General features: G+C 40.0%; 1 protein-coding gene across 3 annotated transcripts in view; it reads right to left on the bottom strand.

Annotated features, from left to right (window-relative positions):
• Positions 1-625: 625 nt before the first annotated feature.
• KCNIP4 (potassium voltage-gated channel interacting protein 4) overlaps positions 626-18,025 on the bottom strand; it is a 404,299-nt gene continuing 386,899 nt past the window's right edge. For all 3 annotated transcript variants that reach the window (XM_008140184.3, XM_054729845.1, XM_008140183.2), the window contains 4 exons: positions 8,381-8,488; positions 6,364-6,468; positions 5,447-5,509; positions 626-827 (listed from right to left, as the gene is read on the bottom strand). In XM_008140184.3, the coding sequence (XP_008138406.1) occupies positions 780-827; positions 5,447-5,509; positions 6,364-6,468; positions 8,381-8,488 (324 nt within the window). In that variant the 3' untranslated portion in view covers positions 626-779. The remainder of the gene's footprint in view (positions 828-5,446; positions 5,510-6,363; positions 6,469-8,380; positions 8,489-18,025) is intronic.

The raw sequence follows: 18,025 nt of genomic DNA, 5'->3' as shown, positions 1-18,025 counted from the left end.
CTGGAGGACAGATGTTCTGACCCTTCGCATGTACCTATAAACACCCTCACTGTGTTTCCTGCCTTCTTGGGCTTTCACTTAGTGACAATAGAATAAACAGTCAACCTGTCAAATTGAGTAAACCCAAAATTATAAACATCGTGTAGGCTTTGTCTTAATATGTATTTATGAAAAATTAAGAAATGCTTATTAAATAAGCTATTAGGCATATGTGGACATCTGGTGATCAACTAATATTATTTAGAAAACCACCAGATGAATGTCTTTAACAGAAGGCAGCAAATTCATAGGAACTGGGACTGTTGCTTTCTTAGTGTGGTAGTCTTGTTCACTTAAGTACATAGTGGAATTACAGCACACAAACATGAAAATTAATTTCTGGAAATTAAATGCAGATGCCAATGTTTTAGGAAACCATTTAAAATCCTGGGGTTGAATACATACAAAGGAGTAGCAGAAAACATTTTAAAGTCACTGATAATGTGAAAGCCTCAATAATCCCATGGCTAAAGAATCAGTAAAACTATATGCCAGATTCTATTACTTTTGAATATCCACAGGGTGTGAAATGACTTAGACCATCCCATGAAATTTGCATTATGAAAAGGATGCAAATTGAAAAGTGGAGAACTCAAATCTTTTGGGGACTGCTTCATATGAAAACAAAGCTGGTTTGCATAATATGCCTCAGTGTCAAGCTGAGCAGTCTATGCTAAAAGTGGCAGCTCCCACTTGTGTGGTAGGATCATTCACATTTGTCTGAGGATGTATTTGACAAGTTAAATCACATTTTCAAAGAGCTGCATGGAGCGCATTATGTTTTCATCCTGTAAGGGAGAAACAGCGGGATTAAATTCAGCATATTTGCAAGGCAAGGACAACAAACCCTCGACATCACCGATAGTTTCTGTGACAGCGAAATGATGTACAGGAAACCAATTCTACCATGAGCTAATTGATATAAATGAGTTAAGTCTCTATGGCATATCAACATTATAACAAAACGTTGAATGAACATGAACAACACTGTCCGAAATTATGTTATTTGAGGACCTGCTGTACACCATTTTCCCTCTAAGTACTGCCATTTTCCAACTATCTGTGCTCCATATAGAAAGCTGGAGAGCCCATTTTAGGTTTTGTTGAGTCTACCAGACTTTAAATAGTTCATTTAAATCATACTTGGTGTTGCCCTTGCCAGTTTGGCTCAGTGGGTAGAGTGTCGGCCTGCAGACTGAAGGGTAATGGGTTCGAGTCCCGTCAAGGGCATGTACCTGGGTTGAGGGTTCTGGCCCTGGTCAGGAGCATGTGGGAGGCAACCAACCAATGTGTCTCTCTCACATTGGTGTTTTCTCTGTTTCTCCCTCTCCCTTCCACTCTCTAAAAAATCAATGGAAAAAATATCCTTGGGTGAGGATTAAATCACACTTGGAGTTCATAGAGGATATTTCTCAAATCAGATGCCAGAATGAAGAGTCGGGGTAAAAAAAAGTAAAGAAATGTAAATTTTGACATTCCAGGTGGATCACAGACTTGAACATATAGAAAGAAACAGGGTTTGTGTGAGTTAAGAGCCAACTTGGTTAGGACTGAAGGTTGGAGCTTTGGGATGTCTTTATACCTGTTTCTGGACGTATTAGAGCTAATTCTGTGTGGCCTTTAGGAGCCTTTAAAAAATGAATGGCCTTGCCCTGGCTGGTGTGGCTCAGTTGCTGGTTTGATTCCTGGTCAAGGGCACATACTTAGTTGTTAGGGGCCATGTGGGAGTCAGTCTATTGATGTTTCTCTCTATCCCTCTCTCTCTTCCTTCTCTAAAAAATCAATCAACTGGAGAAACCAAGATGGCGGCATAAGGTATACACCTGTATGTGCTGCCTCTCACAACCACACCAAAACTACAACTAAAAGACAGAATGACTATCATCCAGAACATGGGAAAGCTGGCTGAGGAGAAGTTCTACAACTAGAAGGAAAGGAAAAATTGCATAGAGACTGGGTAGGACCTGCAGAGGCGCAGAAAAGCAGAGGTATGGAGGTGCGCGAATCGGGCTGGCGACTGGGTGCGCTGTTTTTTTTCAATCAGGAAGGAGATACAAGCTCCCTACTGCTCTGAACTCATTTCCAGCGAGACTCTGGGGACCCAGACTCCTACGGGGAGAAGCTGGACTGTCTGGCATTGGGTCAGAAAGTGAGGGCGGCTTTCTCGCAGAGGTGTGCGCAGGAATCATTGTTTACTGTGCTGGGGCGCGGGGCGCGGGACACAGGGACGCGGAAACGCGGAGATGCAGAGACAGCTGACTGGCAGCCATTGCTGTTTGCCATGCCCTAGTGATTCCCTGAGACCCCGCCCCACCCAACTTACAAACCCACCCAAACTGTGTGTAGTGGCTTTTGCATATGAATGGCCTACCCTTTTGCAGCTTAGCCTAACAAACTGCAACTGGGTCAGACAACTCCAAAACTTCCAAACCCCAAACAAAGAGGAGAAAAAGAGGAGAAATCTGCAGATCTCGCAGTAGCTCCTGCCGGGTGGCCTCAGCCAGTAGCTAACTTGCACCTCCTTGGAGATCCAGGAGCTAGTGTACCTAGTGGTCAGTGTGAGATGATACCAGATTTCAACTCCTCACATCCATAAGTGACTCACTCAAGAGGCAGACTCAGTAAGCACCAAAGCCCCACTGAAGCAAGTTCTGCCCCATAAGGGTATCTCCAGCACAGCGTTCTTCCATTATAGACACAGCAGGTCCTCATAGCCAATTGGCCTGGAGGTCAATTCCTCCCACTGTACCAACAGCAATCAAGGCTTAACTACAACAAGACTGTGCACCCAGCCCACAAAAGGGCACACCAAGAGTGTCCACCTCAGGTTATTGGGGAGGCTGAGCCACTGGCCCCTATAGGTCACCAACCACACAAAGCCACTCCATTAACACAGAGAAGCAGCCAAAATGCGGAGACAAAGAAACGTCATGAATTAAAGAAATGGAGGAAAGCAAACTACTGGATATAGAGTTCAAAACCACTGTTACAAGGTTACTCAAGAATCTTCTAGAAACCTCTGATGAACATAGTGAGACCTTGAAGGATCTTAATGAGAATGCAAAAAAAAAAAAAAAAAAAAAAAAAGGAAAAGGACCAGTCAGAAATTAAGCATACACTGTCTGAAATTTAGAATAATATACAGAAATCCAACAATAGACTAGAGGAACCCAAGAATCAAACCAAAGATTTGAAATAGGAGGAAGCAAAGAACACCCAACCAGAAAAACAAAAAGAAAAAAGAACCCAAAAATATGAAGATAGTGTAAGGAGACTCTGGGATAACTTCAAGCGTAACAACATCTGAATTATGGGGGTGCCAGAAGAAAGAGAGAGCAAAATATTGAAAACCTATTAGAAGAAATAATGATAGAAAACTTTCCCTTCCTGGTGAAAGAAATAGACTTACAAGTCCAGGAAGCACAGAGAACCCCAAACAAGAGGAATCCAAAGAGGACCACACCAAGACACATCATAATTAAAATGCCATGAGCAAAAGACAAAGAGAGAATCTTGAAAGCAGCAAGAGAAAAACAGTTAGTTACCTACAAGGGCGTACCCATACGACTGTCAGCTGATTTCTCAACAGAAAACTATGCAGGCCAGAAGGGAGTGGCAAGAAATATTCAAAGTGATGAACAGCAAGAACCTACAACCAAGATTACTCTACCCAGCAAAGCTATCATTCAGAATTGAAGGTCAGATAAAGAGCTACACAGTCAAGAAAAAGCTAAAGGAGTTGATCATCACCAAACCAGGATTATATGAAATGCTGAAGGGTATTCTTTAAGAAGAGGAAGAAGAAGAAAAAGGTAAAGATAAAAATTATGAACAACAAAATGGCAACAAATACATATCTATCAACAAGTGAATCTAAAAATCAAGTGAATAAAAAATCTGATGAACAGAATAAACTGGTGAATATAATAGAATTAAGGGCATAGAAAGGGAGTGGACTGACAATTCATGGGAGGAATCGGGTGTGAGGGGTGTGGGAAGAGATTGGACAAAAATCTTACACCTATGGATGAGGACAGTGGCGGGGGGTAAGTGTATGGGGTGGGGGTGGGGATTGGGTGGAGGGGAGCTATGGGGGGAAAAAAGAGGAACATCTGTAATAATCTGAACAATAAAGATTTATCTTTAAAAAAGTAAAAAAAATCAATCAACTGTTCTTTTTTTTTTTTTTTAAATGGTCTCTCAACACCAAAGAAAGAATTGTTTAGGAAAAACCATTACCCGGTGGCTGTGTTTGGTTTAGCACTGTGGTCGGCAAACTGTGGCTCACGAGCCACAGGCGGCTCTTTGGCCCCTTGAGTGTGGCTCTTCCACAAAATACCACGGCCTGGGCGAGTCTATTTTGAAGAAGTGGCGTTAGAAGAAGTTTAAGTTTAAAAAATTTGGCTCTCAAAAGAAATTTCAATCGTTGTACTGTTGATATTTGGCTCTGTTGACTAAGGAGTTTGCCGACCACTGGTTTAGCATATTCCTTAGAAACTAAGGGTCATACTTTGGACATCACAGGGGCACTTGGAGACTGTATGTGAATGGTGGTCAGTGAGCTTGTTCTTGTAGGGTAAATGGTAGTTGAACTAATGCTGACTTGCACTCCTAGAAGCCAGGCCACAACAGCAGCACTAAGCAGGTCGGTTCTCCCCAAGTCCACCAGCTTAAATATGAGTTTAGAAACAAGCAGGCGCCAGGAAAGGGAAAGTATATCAATTCATAAATAGAAAAGCTAAAGCACTACAAACGTCTTTGTCTACATTTATTTTTTAAATTGTGAATTGTGGTTCTAGCCACACATGGAGCCAGAGGATGCTAGGTAAGCTGAAACTGGCCTCCCGCCAGGTGAGCTAGCCACTTGATTTTCCCTCTGAATTATGGCACTTTATTTTTTTGTGACCGAAGACCATTACTGCTTCAACCCAAAGCCATTTCTTGCCCACACATATTAACGCAATGATGTTTCTCTGAGATATTGGCTGTATGAATGGCCTGTGTTGAATACTTAGCTGTCCTGGAATTCTAAAGCTGTGGAAATATGATTGACAATATACATGCTATAGGCTAAGTCTAGGCAAACAGCAATGTAAATCTCCCGTGAGTTTTATTCTCAATGATGAATACTCTCTAAAGTATTTAGGGAACAAAACTCAGTCTATGTGTGACTTTCGCACCTTCAGGGCTTACCTACACAGCAGCTGTGGGCACTCTACAAATGCCGATCAATTCAACGTAGAAACTGGTGATTGTTTAGAGAGCGTGGGCTTACCTCAGCTGTAAAAGTCATAAACTTAGGCCTGTGATCTTTATATTTTTCTCACTTCATGGTGGCTAGTTGGCAATACTCAGTCCAGCTGTTACAAAAGCAAAAATGGATGGTTCCTTTACTACCATTACTTACTTTTTGGCAACTTTCGATGAACTCATCTATAGTAACAACTCCATCTTTATTTTTGTCCATTTTCTGTTCAGGAAGAAAAGAACAAAAAACTTTATTCAGACTTTCCCCATTATACCCTCACACCTTAACCAAATGAGCTGAAGCTGATAAACAACAACAAAAACAAGCCCTAGCTGGTTTGGCTCAGTGGATGGAGAGTTGGCCTATGAACTGAAGGGTCCCAGGTTCAATTCTGGTCAAGGGCACATGCCTGGGGTGTGGGCTTGACCCCCAGTAGGAGGCATGCAGGAGGCAGCTGGTCAATGATTCTCTCTCATCATTGATGTTTATCTCTTTCCTTCTCCCTTCCTTTCTGAAATCAATAAAAATATATTTTAAAAAAAACAAACAAAACAAAACCCACTGTTTGTTTATTGGGAGGAACTGCCTCAGAACAAACGAGTAATTTCCTAGCCATAGGAATCATCTGGCTGACTTCTTCTAGGCTCTTCTTTGTCAACCGAATGTGGTAAAGATCTAGTCACTGACCTAGGTGAAACCCTGCCTTCCAGCCCTGCCAGAGCTCCGGCGATTTGCTGTAATTTTCAAAGTCTCAGTCTTCTCACCTGTCAAATGGGGCTAATAAGGATTTATAACCTCATAGGATTCTCATGAGAACTGAACTAAAAAAACAACATGTGAAACATGGCAATTGCTTAGTATTCTATCTAGGATATTGTGAATGTTCTGTAGTTATCAGTATTATAATTATTCAAAACCAAAATTATTAAATTGTTAGGATGGTAAATATCCTATCATTTTATCCCTTTCAGGAAACGCTCTTTTACTTTACATTCTTTTAAATCATCATGACACTTTGAAAACAGAAAATGTTTTCTTAATTTCTGTTTCTCTCTGGCTTCCATATGCATCCCTACCTGGAAAAATGTCTCCACATGTTGTCTGGGAGCGTCTTCTTTGAGGACAGGATATGTGCATTTACCCATCATGTCGTATATCGCCTTCATGATATCAAGCATCTCCTGAAAAGCCAAAGGCACGCTCGTGAGGCTGCAAGCAATATGCGAGGAAACCACCCAGAAAGTCTAACGGTATTTCTACTCAATTTCAAATTTCCGATTCTTCTTTGATTCTTCATTAAATGCCTTTCAGTTGTGAGGAAAAGGCAACAGCTTTGTGCTTTAAAGGCAGCAGAATGAGAATGTAAGAATTATTTCTGACCTTGGTTTCAACATGAAGTAAATTCCGACATACCGAACATGATCAGCAAAACTCTGGCTTAGTGTTTGGGTCTCTGTAGACTTCACACAGACTACCTTCATTTTGTTGAGTTATTATAGATCTTACATGATTATTACCAATGTGTTAATTGAGAATAAAATATAACTCCACATCACGAGAATTATACTAAAAAAATCAAAGCTCATTAGGATTTCCGTTGTGTTTTTTTTTTCTTTTCCTTCCACTATCGCTTTAACTGAGGAAATCACACACATAAATTAATCAAAATATTATGACCCTGGGACACATCTTAAAATATCATCATTATTTTTTAATCATTTTATTAAAAATTAGTTTTCAACTTATTTTCAATCTTAGTGAAAATAATATGTAATATCTAGACATTCAGGTTTATTATTTAATGTTTCCTTCATATTGAATTTTTCACATAAAAGGATCTGGATTAGGTTGATATAACATTTACTTTTGAGAGTATTCCATTCTATTATAAATGATAAATAGTCTGTAGTTTATAAATCATAGGTGTAACTTTTAAAGGTATTCTGAGTTTAGAGAAGCAGTAAGAAGTTTGTTTGCCACAGGCAGAATTCATGAGATGTGTCACGTATAAGAGGCAAGAACAGCATGTTTGTGTTAAACAAAGACAGGGATAGGAAGGGATTGGAGGACCAAGAGATACCTAATATTCCTGAGTCATCTGAGTACTAAATGCTTATTGGATACCAAATATACAAGAGGCACGAACTGTCCAGGATATGCTCAGTATACACAAAATATTAATATTCGTGAGTTCTTAATTCAGCCACCCATTGATGAGAAACATTCTGGTTCCATGAGTCCTCTGCTCAAGAAACACAAATAAAAACGATGGCCGTTGACCAGGCTAATTTTGTTGCTCTAAGTGTGGTCAGGTGCACTTGACCCTTTGTCTCTGGTAGAGCAAGTTCATGTCACTGACCCAGGACACCTTTTATTTGAGGGGCCTCTTGTTCAAATCTCACCTCTGGGGAAAAGCCAGTGAGCCAGAGAAAAAGACAGGGCATAAGAAGATTGAGCCGTCCCAGGATTCAAGTAATGTGATCCTTCTACCTTACTTGCACCTTATCCTAATTTAGTTAACTTACCATTCCTTTTCCCTTGCTTCTCATTGTGCTTTAAATTATTTTTAAATTCGAACCATTTGATTTGAATATCTTATTTGGTCTGTGGACCTGAACAATTTGGGAGGTCCCACTATTCCATGAGGTCATTTACCACACCATAAAGGTCATCTAGGTCATCACACACACAACCTATGTGACTTGAAATTACACCTGTTTCCATGTGGAGCATATTATATGGGGGGTTGTGCGGGGGGAGGACGGGTGGGAGAGAGGTAACAGGCCAAATATTCTAACATGATTTGGATACATTGTCTTCCTATCTGATTCCAACCAGAGTCTATATTTCATTGATACTGTTTATTGAAATGCCATTAGGAAACAAGCGAATAATTCTACTTTGCAGATTCACAATCAACTATTCCTATCCATTCCAGATTTTCTATTAGAATATTTCTCTACCACTACATGAAATATTTTAGATTTCCTGAAAGGGCTATTTTCAAATTAAAGATTGCAAATGTGTAATTAATATTTTGAAGTTAAAAATGAAAATATCCCAAAGGATAGCTGTTGGTGAGATATTTCTTACTTCTTTAGTGATGTAGCCATCTTTGTTTATGTCATACAAATTAAATGCCCAGTTGAGTTTTTCTTGTACTGTCCCCCGGAGCAAAATGGAAAGACCCCTGATGAAATCCTAAAAAGAAACAAAAAATGCAATTTGATATGACATTTCTAAAAAAGCCAAATACAAACTCGTATACAATTCTCCCTTATATGATGGAAGCAAGGGTTACAACCCACTGGATTTTGAACCATTTATTTAGCAACATTATCTCTGTGTTCTTGGTTATTTACTCTTTGTGAACATAATCAACTCCTTAGAGAAAACATTCCCATCATCTAATTGAAAATTGTGACTTAAATCAATCTTGGAATTGGAAATTGTATCATAACAGACATCCACAAACAGCAAGATACATGCTAGAAGTGGTATTGGCTTTTCCCTGCAAGGGCATTCAATTCTTTTACTGAAAACAAAACAAAACACGCACGCACACACACACACACACACACACAACAAAACAAAACTAATAACACTGTATGTTTCAAAATACAAACACATGCATAACACTTTTCCCATGAAAAAGATCTGTTAACAAGATATGAGGACTGTCCTTACGATGTGGGCCAATTGTAACCTGTATATAAAAATCAAGTTATAATGTACATGTGGGCAGTGGTTATGAGCATGGAGCCGGAAGCCAGACTGCCTGAATTCAAATGGCAGCTATGTCACTGGATAGCTTTGTGTTCTCAGACAACATCCTGTTGTCTCAATTTTCATATCTGTAGAATGGAGATGATAGCATCTACCTCTTAAAGTTGAGGGTATATCTAGGGGTTGAGGTACATTTTCAGATCAACTTTGTCAGTTTTGTTATTGGGAAAGTTGGGGTAACTCTGGCCAATAACCTCTGCTCCCAGCTGTGACTGACAGACAAGTACCTTTGCTACTTCCCCCAACTTTACTGGGCATGCATTTGTCTATCTCCCCTCCGTCAAACCCCTGGGAGTGTAAAGCTTCAACTTCCTGGCAAAGCTGCCAAAATGACATGCCTATAATATTTGGCCTTCCCTTTGCTCCTTTGCTGTTATTAATAACTAGCTAATTATAATGACATCAATTTGACAAGTGCTTGAGATGAGCTCAAGCACTTACCACAGGACTGTAAAACACCTTTTCCTTGTTCATGTCATTTTTGTCATTGAGACTATTGGTTTCCTATTGCTGCTGTAACAAACTACCACACTCACTGGTATAAAATAATAGGTGTTAATTCTCATACAGTACTGGAGGTCCAAAATCTAAAAGGGGTTTCACTGGGCTGAAGTCCAGATGAGGCAGAGCTACCTCCCTCCAGGGAATCTAAAGAGAGAATATGCTCCCTTACCTTCTTAGCTTCCAGAGGCTACCTACATTGATTAGCTGTGGCCCCTTCCTCCATATTTAAAGCACATACTCCAACCTCTGCTTCCGTTGCCATAGCTTCTCTTTCCTACCCTAATCTTTCTGTCTCCTTCTTATAAGGATCCTTGTCATTGCAGTGGGCCCATCCAGATCATCCGGAATGAACTCCCCATCTCAAGAACCTTAGTCAGACATGCAAACCTTCTTTTCCCATGTAAGGTAACATAGCCACAGGTTCCAGGAATAAGGATGTGGATGTCTTTGGTGGGCCATTATTCAGCACATCAAACTCTGGCATGATCTAGACATTTCTCTTTTTTTCCAAAGTTTTGGTCATATTTCTTAATCATATTTATTTCTAGATACTTTAGTCCTGCTGCTGCTGTTATAAATGAGCTATTTTCTTTTATTATATATTCTAAAGTTTATTTATACAGTATATGGGAAAGCTATTGATTTCTGTATAATAATTTTGTATGCTGCCAACTTAGTGTTCCTATTGTGTCTGATAGTTTTTCAATTGCTTCTCCTGGGTTTTTCATGTCTGTAATCATATTAACTACAAATAGAGTTAATTTTACCTCTTCTTTCTAATTTTCATATTTTTAATTACTCTTTTGTAAATGTATTGAATAATACTTCCTGAACAACATTATGTAATTGCAATCATAGTAGACATTCTTATTTAGTTACTGAATTTAATGAGGTTATTTCTAAAGTTTTTACAATGAGCATGCTACTGACTTTTATTATGTTAAGGAAATATACAATTCTTACTTTATTAAAAAATTTATCAAGAAAGACCATTGACCTATTTTGCAAAAATGGAAAAGCTGATCTTAAAATTCATATGGAATTGCAAAGGGCCCAAAATAGTCAAAACAATATTGAAAAAGAAAAACAATGTAGTGTGGCACTGACATAAAGATACATATACAAATCAATGCAATAAACTTAAAAATCCAGAATAAACTGAGTCATCTATGGCCATTGATTTCCACAAGGATGCCAAGACCATGCAATGGGGAAAGAATGTATTTTCAACAAATGGTGCTTCAACAATTAGGTCACTATACCTCCTTTACTTCCCAATCTTTATTCAGTATAAAATGGAGAGTCAGAGAAAAATAGGACTCAAGAAAAGGCCATGAAGAATTCCAATACTTAGTACGAAAAGAGGAGAAGCCTGCAAAGAATCTTGAAAAGAAGTGGGAGAAGAGAGAATTCCATGAAGAAGGGATTATTTGTATTGGTACAAGATTCTGCTGAGGAATGAGAAGAGTTCATTGTGTCAGCAACAGAGAGGTCACCAGTGGCCAATGGCTGCCTAGGAGGCAGAGCTTTTGACGCTGACTGGCATAGGAACTGAACAATGAGAACCAAATCTGGGTGTTGTGGGGCGCCAATGGCTGCCTAGAAGGTGAAGCTTTTGACGCTGGCATAGGAACCGACCAATCAGAACCAAATTGGCCAACAGAGGAGGGCAGTTGGCATGACATCAGGCCTGCAGGAGAAGGCAGTTAGGGGTGATCAGACTGGCAGGCAGAAGCAGTTAGGGGCAATCAGGCAGGCAGGCAGGTGAGCAGTTAGGAGCCAGTGGTCCCAGATTGTGAGAGGGATGTCTGACTGCCGGTTTAGGCCCGATCCCTGTGATCAGGCCTAAAATGGCAGTCAGACATCCCGGAAGGGGTCCCCAATTGGAGAGAGTGCAGGCTGAGTTGAGGGAATCCCCCCTCAGTGCACAAATTTCATGCACCAGGCCTCTAGTGTGTGTGTGTGTGTGTGTGTGTGTGTGTGTGTGTGTGTGTGTGTATATATATATTTGATTTCAGAGAGGAAGGGAAAGGGAGAGAGATAGGAACATCAATGATGAGAGAGAATAATTGACTGGCTGCCTCCTGCACACCGCTCATAGGGGATTGAGCCTGTAACCCCAACTGTGCATGTATCCTGACTGGGAATCAAACTGTGCCCTCCTGGTTCATGGGTTTATGCTGAACCATTGAGCCACATTGGCTGAGCAAAGACAGTACTTTTAAAGTCACCTGTGGGTTTTTATTGTTTGCCTTTCTAATAGGTCCTTCATTTCCTCAACCAGTTCTGCAGAATCACTTTAATTTTGGCTCTAGTGATGGGTAAAGTCAGGAAGTGGTTTATCCATTTGGTCAAGGCACTTGGATCTGCACTTGGCATGTGGCTGACCCCAGTCCACATCTGAGTGGTTCTCAGGACTCCCGCTAGGAATGGTGGGATGGAGATGCTGCCCCTTCTCTGATCTACAGGAACAATCAAGGTGGGAGCCCAGGAACTGCTGGAATATTCTTGTAACCCTTAGGCTATAGCCAGCACTACCTTTGGACTTTTTGTCCCTGGGATCCAATAGAGCCACCACACTGTTTTTGTTAGTGTATAGTTTTCTATTATTTGTGACCAAAGTATCCTGATTCATAAGCTGACATCTAAATCACATCTTCTTAAATACTATGTAATCTGAAACTACTACCATTAAAAGATAGCTATGGACCTTGAGTATTCCTCTCTCTTATAATGTGCCATCTTTCAGGATAATATCAATAATGATTATTTCAAAAAGGAATGATCCCTGATTTGTGATAAAGAAAATGAGAAAGTCAATGTGCCCTACATGGTTTTTGCTCCATGCTTTTCTGAATGATTGAAATCTGTCAAGGATGAGTTGCAAGATTAAACACACACACACACACACACACACACACACACACACACACACCTCTCAAGAGTACTTTACACAATTATCCTACTTTTATCTGCGAAAAAAATGTTGCACCTATTTCCTAACGTATAAAAATGATAAGAGGATGGGTACTGAATTCTGGTTTCTCTTCTCTTATGATCAAGCAAAAGAAAGAAAAGGGCATAGAGACTTACTTTTTGATAACCTGGTCTTATTTAGTACAAACTCTATTGATCTATAAGCCTTTATGTGGTGCCTAGTGCTGGTTACTATGCCAAGAACGTTAGTCCTCTTTTCTCCCACCTGCATTTGGAGGAATTTGCCAGAAAAAGTCCTATTTACAGATGGAAAACAACATTAAATAACCTGCCCAAGGTTCAAAAGGTTAACTTAGCTAGGCAGAGGCAGACTCAATAGGGAGAGTTACACATGTGTTTAGTATATTCCTTTTTTTTATGCTTGTTTACATAGTTTCATAAACTACTTTAAGGTTGTTAGTTTTCTCTGGTGTGACCTCCCTCTGTTTGGGGGTTGAACTTCCACAGTAATTGAGCTACTCTTTAAAGTATTTGAGAGATACAATTTGGGGCACTACCTAAAGTTTCCATTTGTTTGGAACAAATAAAAGGCATCAGTGTGTTTAAAAAATAATAAGAAGTATGTTTTCCAAGATTTGTAGCTTGATTTTATCACGTAAAAGACATAATGTTCTTATCATGATTGATATGCAATACTGTCTATTGGGGTAATTTAGTGTCTTGATAAATGATTGTAGCCCTATTACAATTAAATTAAAAGAGAGTTCTTTGGTTTGATTTCACTGGAGGCCATTAAAATTGAGTTTTTAAACTAAATCATAAATACAAATGATAATAAATCTATATATATAAAAGCCTAAGTGACTGAATAACAGGAATGACTGGAATGACTGGAACAACTGGTTGACCAGTCGCTATGATGTGCACTGACCACCAGGGGGCAAATGCTCAATACAGGAGCTGCACCCTGGTGGTCAGTGCACTCCCATAGCCAACTTCCCTCAGCCTCTTCCCCCACCCCAACTGGCCAACCTCCTGTGGTCCCTTCCCCTTGATCACTGGTCAGGCCGAGGGACCCCACCCATGCACAAATTCATGCACTGGGCTTCTAGTATATACATAAATATAATGATTGGCTTATGTAAAAAATACAGAAAACTGTATTAAAGAAAATTTCAATAACAAATAATTATATTAGCTATCACATTTAACATTTCCATTCTTTTTTATGTCTATCTTAGCATATATTTATAGTAATGGTCATATGGCATATATATAAAATTCTGTTTATTTCACTTAAAATGGTAAGCATTTCCCTACTTCTCTGGAATTTTCTTTTGACATAATTTAAATAACTACATATTAGATTGAACCATATGAAGTTGCTGATCTTTTTTACCTTATTTGTCAAGAATAATAATTTCATATGGTTTAATCTAATAAAACTAGAGGCCCAGTGCATGACATTCATGCACTGGGGGTGGGGGGTTTCTCAGCCCGGCCTGTGCCCTCTTGCAGTCTGGGACCCCTGGGGGATGTCCGACTGCTGGCTTAGGCCTGCTCTCCTGATGGCTTAGGCCTGCTCCCCGAGGGGTCCTTAGTGCTGCCTCGGAGGCAGGAGATGCCGCTGCACTCGCCATCAGTGAGCCTGCCTTCTGACTGAGCGGCGCTCCTCCTGTGGGAGTGCACAGACCACCAGAGGGTAGCCCCTGCATTGAGCGTCTGCCCCTGGTGGTCAGTGCATGTCATAGTTACTGGTTGTTCTGCTGTTTGGTCAATTTGAATATTAGGGTTTTATTATATAGGATACTATCACAGTGGCTTTTGAACATTTGAACATTTTGGACCCAAAGCCACACTAAGAATTACATTTAAATGGCAGCCTTGTATGAGTACACACACAGAGGTACATGCATTCAAAATTATACACCAGAAACTATAGTGATGACTCTATTTCCATTTTTCTTCTATTAATTTTTAAATATTCTTGTCATTCATCTCTACATTTATTTTGCCACCTACTAATGGTTGCAATCTGGAGTTTGAAAAATGTCTTTGTCATAAAATATACTGTAATTTATTTAACTACACTCCCTATTGCTGGATATGAAAATTAATTTAAAATTTTATTCATTATAAATGATGCTGTGAAAAATATTTTTCTCTATTTCCCATTATTTTGACTTACTTCTTTAGGAAAGAAGTGGAATTCTTGGGTTAAAGAGCCCTGGGAACTTTGAAATTTAACAGTAATAATGACTACAGTTCAGCACTGCGTGTGGGACCTATGCTAGGCAATTTCCATGTATTATTTCATGTCAGTCTCAGACAACCATAGGGAACAGGCATTGGTGTCTTTATATTATAGATGGAGGCTCAGGGAACATATGTGACTGAGCCAAGGGGTGTGGCCAGTGAGCAGGGGAACCAGAAACTGAACCCAGACCTCTGACTCAAAGCACACGCTCTGATTTTTGTGGATGGGATGGATTCCTGAGTAGTAAATGTAATGGTTGGTGATAACACTCAGTAAGTACATTATAGAAGTTTACCTTAGACATCATTTGGCAAACATTATAGCTCAATCTCTCCCTTGTTAGTGGCGAGTTTGTTGTGTTGATTAAAATGGGGCTGTGAGCAGTGTGGTGGTTGCCAGAGGAAAGGGGTGGGGGGGAAGGGGGTCCTATAAAAGGGTATAGGAGTAGATTGGACTTAGGGTGGAGGGCCCGCAGTACAATATACAGATCTTGTAACATAGAAACTCACACATTAAACCTATTTGTTCATGTTAAGCAATGTCAACTCAATCAATTTAATAAAGAACATAAAATAAAACTAATAACAATTTTAAAAAGAATGGGGCTGTGAATCTATGGTCCTGAGGTCAAATATGTTTTTGTAAATAAAGTTTTATTGGGTCACAGCTATGCCCATTTACTTAGAATTTGTCTGTGGTTGCTTTTGTGCTACAACAGCAGAGTGGATTAGATAATAAAGAATGTATGTCTTGCAAAGTTAAAAATATTTACTATTTGGCCTTTTATAGAAATTTGCTGAGCCCTGCTTAAAACCATAGGATTTTAGGGACTCAGGCAGAGTTGGGTTCAATCCTGGTTCTGCCATTTATTAACTGAATGGCTTTGAACAAGTCACTTAACCTCCCAAGCTTGGGATTCCTCATCAATAACATGTGGCTAGTAATACAGGCCCTTCACTTTCTATCTGCAATTTACCACCGCCCTCTATAATTCTTTTACAAACTAAGAAAACCACAAAACCCCTACATTTTATTGTGAAGATAGAGGGAGGTGGTAAATTTTGGTACTAAACTTATTTGATGTCAAAACCTGAAGTGAACAAACATGAAACTACTTCTTTAAAAAATATTTATTGATTTCAGAGAGGAAGGAAGAGGGAGAGAGAGATGGAAACATCAATGATGAGAAAGAATCATTGACTGGCTGCCACCTGCATGCCCCCTACTGGATATCAAGCCTGCAACCCTGGCATGTGCCCTGACCAGGAAATCGAACCATGACCTCCTGGTTCATAGGTCAACGTTCAACCACTGAGCCACGCCAGCCAGGCTAAAGGCTAAACTATATCTCCCTATTATCGATCTTATTTTGTCTATCTATCTATCTATCTATCTATCTATCTATCTATCTATCTATCATCTATCTGTAACCTATATTTATTGCCAATCAGAGAACATTAACAGTTATATCAATACTTGTAAATCTTCTTGGCTTAGCACAATATAAGCTTATTTGTCACTCATAAACAGTGAAACACGAGTGTGGGGGGGCTCTATTCCATGCAGTCAGAGATCCAGACTCCTCCTACTTTGTGGTGAGCCTAACTGAAATCTGGGACCTCACACTCGCCACAGATGGAAAGAGACAGGTAGATGTGGTCACTTCCATCCACAGCCCATGGGTTCAAACTTAATCATAGCCTAGCTAACTGCAGGGCAGGCTGGGATTATGGCCTTGTCATGTGATCTCAAAGTGGAGCACATGGACATTGATGATCAGCAGCAGTCTCTGCCACATTTATCAGTTGTCATATTTTTGCTGCACAAAGCTCACACGTCTGTAGCATGCTGCAGACCCTGCTGGAGACATTAAACATAGAGAGCATGTGCGCAGCTTTACCTTTCTGAATCCGCAAGACTGAATGTCAAAACTCAGCTGGCCCTGGGGATCTCGGATCAAGCTGGAGGTCCAGGTACACCTCACAGGCAGGATGCACAGGTACTAAGAGGTGCATTCTGGGGCCAGACTGCCCGAGTTTGAATCTTGGTTCTCCTACTTACTAGCTGGGTGACCTTGAGCAGGTTGCTCAAACTCTCTGTGATTCATTTGCTAAAAAGATGATAATAGTACCTATGAAGATTACTAAGTTAGTATATGTAATTCCCTCAGCACAAGGCCTGCCTCATAAGACTGCTGAAGAAGGGTCAGTTAGTATTATTGTGTGTAGCTGTTATTATTGTTAGTTATTTTTAAACACGTAGTATAGTGACTGGCACACAATAAATGCTCGTTATATAATCAGATGCAGAACTACCTTCCACAGCATCACAGATGGAGCAATCCCCTGGCTTTTGCTTGAATACATTCAATGATATGAGATTGCTGTTTAATAAGATCACCCATATCATTATTCACTGGCTTTGTTAGAAAAATCTCCCATGTAATAAGTGCTGTGTTTAATGTCTAAAAATATTGAGCACGTATTTGGTGCCAAGCCCTTGGCGGACATTCTTTCTTTCTTTTTTAAAAATATATTTTATTGATTTTTTACAGAGAGGAAGGGAGAGGGAGAGAGAGAGTTAGAAACATTGATGAGAGAGAAACATCAATCAGCTGCCTCCTGAATACCCCCCACTGGGGATGTGCCTGCAACCAAGGTACATACCCTTGACCGGAATCGAACCTGGGGCCCTTGAGTCTGCAGGCCGACGCTCTATCCACTGAGCCAAACCGGTTAGGGCCTGGTGGACATTCTTATTCGTTCATTCTTACATGACCCTGTGAAGTAGCTTTGCCTGCTGACGGTTTATAGACCTGAATGCTGAGGCCCAGAGGGTTCACACACTCAGCCCGGGGTCTCACGGCCACTTGGGAGCAGAGTGGGGTTTCGATCCAGTCATATCTGGATCCAGGCCCCTTTTGTTTCATTCCCTCTGCCTTCAGGCTTTAAGCAAATGAAGCAGAAAAGTCCATTTCTCTTTACTGTGGAGTCAGGATGCTATTGCTACTCAAAATATGTTCATTGCCTAATCACATCTGTTTTCTAGAGACCTTCCAGGTAGCTAATCAATTTAGAAAAAGAACTATAAGAGCCTAGTGCTAAATTTGATTTTAATATAGCATTTATTAATCCAGCCATTCGTTTGCCTTCAAAAGAAAGACATTTACCAGCATGCTTATAGTATATAGCCATTACAACTAATTTTCCAAGTAACAATCAACATTCATCATAATTACCGGCATTTTCCATAAA

Source organism: Eptesicus fuscus, chromosome 2, assembly GCF_027574615.1.
Source record: "Eptesicus fuscus isolate TK198812 chromosome 2, DD_ASM_mEF_20220401, whole genome shotgun sequence".
NCBI lineage: Eukaryota > Metazoa > Chordata > Mammalia > Chiroptera > Vespertilionidae > Eptesicus > Eptesicus fuscus.
Note: the sequence above shows the minus strand (reverse complement) of the source record. Positions and strands in the feature narration are given on the sequence as shown.